This window comes from Poecilia formosa, unplaced genomic scaffold, assembly GCF_000485575.1.
Source record: "Poecilia formosa unplaced genomic scaffold, Poecilia_formosa-5.1.2 Scaffold81, whole genome shotgun sequence".
NCBI classification, from domain to species: domain Eukaryota; kingdom Metazoa; phylum Chordata; class Actinopteri; order Cyprinodontiformes; family Poeciliidae; genus Poecilia; species Poecilia formosa.
Window position 1 is genome coordinate 997,842 of NW_006800020.1, and position 6,000 is coordinate 1,003,841.

The following is a 6,000-nucleotide window of genomic DNA, read 5'->3' on the forward strand; positions in this document are numbered from 1 at the left end:
AGGATTTTATTAGCTTGAAGTTTTGTGCTATAAAAACTTTTAATATCCGTGTCAAAATTTACAAAGATATCTATTCATTGTCGATATCTGCAATGACAGTTTAAAGGTTTGCTCTCTCTCTTGTCCAATAGAATCCATCTTTCTTATTGGCTGTCTATAACATGGTGCATCTCTCACATCATCCAAATTCTCCTTTTGTTTAGTAGATTAACCTCTTGTGATAGCACATGAAGAGGACTGTAGTACAGCTTCTCTCAAGTCAAAAGAGAAAGTGGGATGTGCTTGAACTGCACAACAGAAGCCTTAGTGGTACAAAGACAGCACAGAAAATATGCTATTTCCATAAACTATCATGTTGGTAGAGATAAAGTTATTTTCCGAAACTTTAAATTACCTTTTTTTGTCTCCAAAATGTTCATCCTGAAAGTGTACCTAACTTGAGGGTTTATGGCCTCCAGTTAGGCCATAAAACATCAAGTGTGTTGTGCAAAAATCAAACAGATAAGGCTGTAATGCCTTATGAAGGAATTGTTGTTGATGTGAATTTAACTTGGTGCTACAGACCCTCTTCAGCATCCCGTGACTTCTGTGCAGCTTTGCTCTCCTGGTCCAAAGACTGCAGCAGTATCCCGCAGAAGGCCTTCATCACAGGGTGGGACTGGCTCACCTCAATCTTCAGATAATGAGCATAGCAGCGGTAGGCTGCAGGCAGACACAGGAAAGAGAGAGGGGGGTATTACTCTGACAGGGCAAAAGCAATAAAAAGCCAAGGCCACACCTCATGTTGGCTTTGAGGCAATCACACATAATGGCTGCACAATCACACTTTTCTCTTTTTTTCCCCCCAGCACCTGCTTTTCCTGACAACAGATGTCTTAAATCTGAGCCCATTTCAGAGATTGGTGTCCAATTAGTTTGCACACTGCACAGAATACAGATATGATGCAAGCTGCAGAGAGCTGACAGAACAGGAAAATGGATAGGATGCTAATTTCTTGCCTCTAAGTGGGATAACAGAAGCTCTTTCTTGTTGGTTAAAAGGCCACGTTTGAAACCTATGTGAGAAAAATAACAATGCATTTACAAGTGTACAAGCATGCTGGAGCTACTCTCTGATATGTAAACACAATCATGGAAATTCTGAAAGCTATTTGCGTGTGCTTATGGCTTGCTTGCACATTTAGTTTTAATGTTGCACACCCCAGCACATGCTGTCTCTCAACCCAGATGTAATGGGTATAAATAAAAATAATAATTATGCATGCATTATTTCTAAAATCCACTCATATTCATGCACTTTTATGGAAATGACAGCCATTGCAAAATGCATCCAATACTCAAAGACCGACACACTTTGTGAAACGCAAAGTGCTTGAATTGATTTGAACAAAAAAAAAAAAAAGCGACTTGCAGGACCAAAGGAATAATTTATCATCATGCACATGCATGAGTCAAGAACAGAACTGAATATTTAACTCTGCAGTGTAAACACATCCTTTGTTGCGCAACAGAGCTGAGGCACACAAAGGAAGCTCTGCTTTGCTCGTGCATTGTGGGATAATTGGAGATTTTACGTGGAGAAGGAATTCAACATCAATCAAGCCAGCCGTATTCTGCAAAGAAGAACCAAGAGAGCCATGGTGGAAAACTATGCATAGAAGGTTAGACTCCTTATGCTCCTCTTAATAATGGTGGACAAGTGTTGTGATCTTGTTGTGTGAATTCTTTTACAGATTTAAAAAAAAAAAAAAAAACTATCTTGCCTCTCCCCCTCAGCCTCAGAAACGTTTCATTGCAACACTTGATCACTATTTATACTTCTAAATCCTGCATCCATTTTCATAAAATATACATCTTTATAAACTGACAGTCCCAGCACCATTATTGCCTCTGTACACCATGCAAAATATATCTGGCTCACCTGGGTCAAATGCTTCCACGTTGCGGTTAAGAAGACTGATGTCCATGCGTCCCATGTGAACGATATTGAACAGAGCTGTGATGATCATGCGCCAGATAGCAAGCAACACTCCAATCAAAACATTGACGGGAAACAGCAGATATGTCAGCAGGAACAGATTACCCCTGCAAGATAGGTCAGAGCGCGTCAAACGTGCAAAACGCCATGCAGCTCTTAAACAGTGAGACAGACAAACAAACGGCGAGTGAAGAGAATTACCTGTTGGTTAGGTCTCGAGTTCCTGCTGTTTTTTTGATGAAGCAAAACCTGGCAGTGATGTGTTGAAGCACCACAGCTAGGAGAATCATCAACCAGAAAGGCCTGAAAGGCCAAATTTGACAGTCAAACATTTTCTGTTTTTAGACAGGAGACCCAAAACCTATGTGTAGTGGACAGGAAATGTGGCCAAGCCAAATTATTCCTATGAATTGCACATGGAAGATATTGTAAAGTGAAAATGGTTTCTGGGTGTCAAAACAAAAACAAAGAGAAAGAGAGAGATTGCTTTGATATGTACTGAAATCTTTTATATGCATTGCTAAAAATTACATATAAAACGAATGTCTCGTGTGACAGAAATGTTAAAAACATGTAAAAGGACAACTGTGAGTGTAAAATGCAAGCAGTGCGATGTCGCTCACCACATGCTCAATACGATCTGAAAGAGAATCAGATTCTGCCTGTGCAAAATGGGTATGATTATGAGGAAGACAGCAACCATAAGGCAGAGGAAGAACACCAAGGTCTGGATGATCATACCTGCATAAGAAACATGAAATATTTCAGACTCACTTTTCCCTCCGTTTTACTACAATGAATTATAAATACATTTCTACAAGCCTCATTCTACTGGATAGGTAATGTTAGTACCAATGCAGATGTGAGCTGCTGTGAAGCTGGTGTAGCCCATCCAGCAGACCAGAGCTGGCCTGGATGCCCTGATGCTTCGCTGGCAGTTGTAGACATTATAAATATCTCCTCTGTACAGCCCCTTTAGGTTGGACCTGGAAGAAAACACATTCAAGACAATGGAGCACGGTGGAAAACACAATACTTAATATAAAACTCATATTGCAGAGGTAAAATATTACTAAAAATGCAAGACTGTGCTTTACCTTTGAAGCCATTTCATTTAATATGATGTCCATTTTGGTAATTATTATTTTTAATTTTCCATCTAAACTGTTGTTTTCAACTTAAACAGCAGGAAACGGAAACCTGGCTGCTCTTCTGTGTGGATGATTACCTCTCTATTTTGTTATAATAACCTTCAAATTATCAGGATGAAGCACAGTGGAACGCAAAGGCAATTTTTGGACACTGACCGGGGGACCAGAAATAGGGAAAAGGAAGCAATTGTTCAGTTATGCTTTCTGACTTACCGATGCAAAACCATCGACCGCATGAGCAGCACCAAGTTGACCAGACAAGACAGAGTCATCGCAGAGATGTAGCACACTGCAGGGACATCAGCATGTGGCAAGTTCAAAACGCTGTCGCATCGAGCTCAAAAAACAAAGATACGTGCTGAGGCTGTTCATTCACTCACCTTCCACACACCACATGTAGTAAACAACGATTCTGACGACTTCCTTTCTGTCTGGAGACAGGATAATCTGGAAGCCAGCTAAAACATTTGCAATATCTTCGTCGACGCCAAAACGGGCTTTCTGCATTGTTGGCACCACAGCAGAGATCAATACGAGTCCCATCTGATGGAGAGAAAAAAAAACAAAAAACAGAATTCATTCGGTCATTTCTCTCCAAGCAAACAAAAAAGTTTAAAAAAAAGTAATGCAAAAATAGAAATCTGTGATAATTCTGGCATTCAGCAAAAGGAACATTTTTTGCCTGAAACAGGAAAAGTTTGATTTAATGTCCGAGGGATATTATATACAGTGAATGTAAATATCTCAGTAAGTGATACTGATACAGTCAACGGTGTTGGTCTATTTTGTGTTAAATAGAACATATTGATGAGGGATATACAACTGAATATACTGCTAAATATATGTGTAGAAGAAAGGTAGTTACCTGATACAGAGTTATGAAAGACACAACACAAGATATTGCCAACTTCAAAGGGAAACGGAAAGCTGCTTGAAAAGAAAACATTATTGTTGTTAAAAAAAAAAAGTGAAAAATATTTTTTATGTATGCATATAACCAGTTCACATGAACACATTCTTACCTTCCTCTGGTGTGTAAATATAAGATCTCACAGCATCAGTCACTCTCTGTGGGAGTTTTGGTTTGTCTGTGCTTGATTTGCTAAAGGTGGAAAGTAAATAGTTACGCACTTGAACTGCACTAAATACCAAAGTGGACAACATATTATTCTTACCTGACTTTGTTGGACTTCTTCTCATAAAGAATTGACTTCACATAATCTCTGTAATAGCTGCTATTAAGATCCTGAAGGAACAGAAAATGTCAACATGCTTTATATCGGAAGATGCAATGAAGTCACGATCTGCGTATTCATCATGTTTGTGAATATTCAACCCTGACTTTACTTTATGGCTGTTAATAAAACAGAAACACACTTTATTCTAAATGTGGCATTTACAATCAAACTGTTACCTTTTACATTTATAGTTTGGAGACCAAACCCCTGCACAATTGGGGGGGGTTGAGACAAAAAGACCCCCCTGCAGTAGTTAGGTTAGAAAAAGAAAAAACCTCCATATCCACTGAGCTGATCCAAGTAGAAAATATGTCCATGAGATCCACTTTGTGGTCAAGGAACCATCTTCAAAACGTCTAAGTGATGAATGCCTCATGGAGATAAGTGCGCCATTAGCCAAGTGCACCATGAACATGACACTTAATGAAATGAAATACAAACTGTATGCAATTCAAGAATTGCAAAAGAAGACTTTGTTTGGAAAACTTATCCAAAACTTCAGTACAGGTTTCTTAGTGTTTTAGTGACATAAGGGAAATTAAATCTACATGGATATATGTGTCACCTTAGCTCAAGCCAAATCCTGGTTGGACAATTTTTAAACAATATAGACAATAATAGTAATAATAATAAAATAAGCAGCTTAAATGCAAAATAAAAGCAACGTTAAAGGGTATTTTAAGGATAAAGGAAGTAGTTTATTTTCTAATATTTCAGTCAATCATAAGACAACAACCTTCTCAACTTGCATTTCAGATTTGAAGAGAAAAGACCAGAAAGAAACTCACAAAAAGAACCGTCTTCACTGCCAGTTAGAAGTTTACATCCCTGGCAGTGAATGTCACATTTATTTTGTGCTTTAATACACTTTAAAAACAAAAAGATCTATTTAAATCGAGGGCGAATGGATTGCAATCTGACTTAACTTTAATTCACACTGCACATTGATTCCTGCTTATAGCAACAAAGAAGAACAGTGTGAATAAACTCCACATTGATAATGAGAATAATGTACTTTTTCAATCAGGCATTTTAACTACAGCTATAGTAAAATGGCAAAGATTTCCAGACTTGAGCCAGTCTGTACCAGCAAAACATTCTATTAGTGTTATGGAATTTACTCGAATTAAATAAAGCTTCAAAGAAAAGATTTAAAAGACCTCAGTACAACTACTTTGCTCACATGTATAAAGTCCTGAAACATTTAGAAATTTTGATTTTGTCATTTGCAAAGGTTATGGAAAATAAATCTCTTCCTGATAAGGTTAATGAGGTTCATTTCTGTGGAAGATTTCAGCAGAGGTGGGATGGAGGTGATACAAAATCCAGGCAATCGCCTCACCAAACTCTGTCACGCCCGTGCCAAGATTAGCGTGGAAGAAAAAAAGCATTGTGTTTCCCCTTCAACAACAAAAAAAGAAAAAAACCTGGAAACCTTTTCATAATCTGATCAAGAGCATATTGTAAACCAATTACGTCAAACCTGCTTAAAATGATTACGCGACTGGTGTACTGTGAGGGGCCGAAATTTTTATTAAGCCTCGACTGAATGAGTGCAGTAAGCTTCTTGTTTAACCAGTACTTAAACCCTCCTCACGTGCACAGATTTAGAGTAAACGTGCATTTTGTAAAA

General features: G+C 38.2%; 1 protein-coding gene across 4 annotated transcripts in view; it reads right to left on the reverse strand.

Annotated features, from left to right (window-relative positions):
- stra6 (signaling receptor and transporter of retinol STRA6) overlaps window positions 1-6,000 on the reverse strand; it is a 21,456-nt gene that overhangs the window by 4,091 nt on the left and 11,365 nt on the right. For 3 of the 4 annotated variants that reach the window (XM_007556806.2, XM_007556805.2, XM_007556802.2), the window contains exons 8-17: window positions 4,305-4,375; window positions 4,152-4,231; window positions 3,995-4,059; window positions 3,510-3,672; window positions 3,343-3,418; window positions 2,831-2,964; window positions 2,602-2,719; window positions 2,180-2,281; window positions 1,922-2,085; window positions 565-702 (exon numbers count right to left, since the gene is read on the reverse strand). In XM_007556806.2, coding sequence (XP_007556868.1) covers window positions 565-702; window positions 1,922-2,085; window positions 2,180-2,281; window positions 2,602-2,719; window positions 2,831-2,964; window positions 3,343-3,418; window positions 3,510-3,672; window positions 3,995-4,059; window positions 4,152-4,231; window positions 4,305-4,375 — 1,111 coding nt within the window. The remainder of the gene's footprint in view (window positions 1-564; window positions 703-1,921; window positions 2,086-2,179; window positions 2,282-2,601; window positions 2,720-2,830; window positions 2,965-3,342; window positions 3,419-3,509; window positions 3,673-3,994; window positions 4,060-4,151; window positions 4,232-4,304; window positions 4,376-6,000) is intronic. The other variant, XM_016673728.1, reaches the window with a different exon arrangement.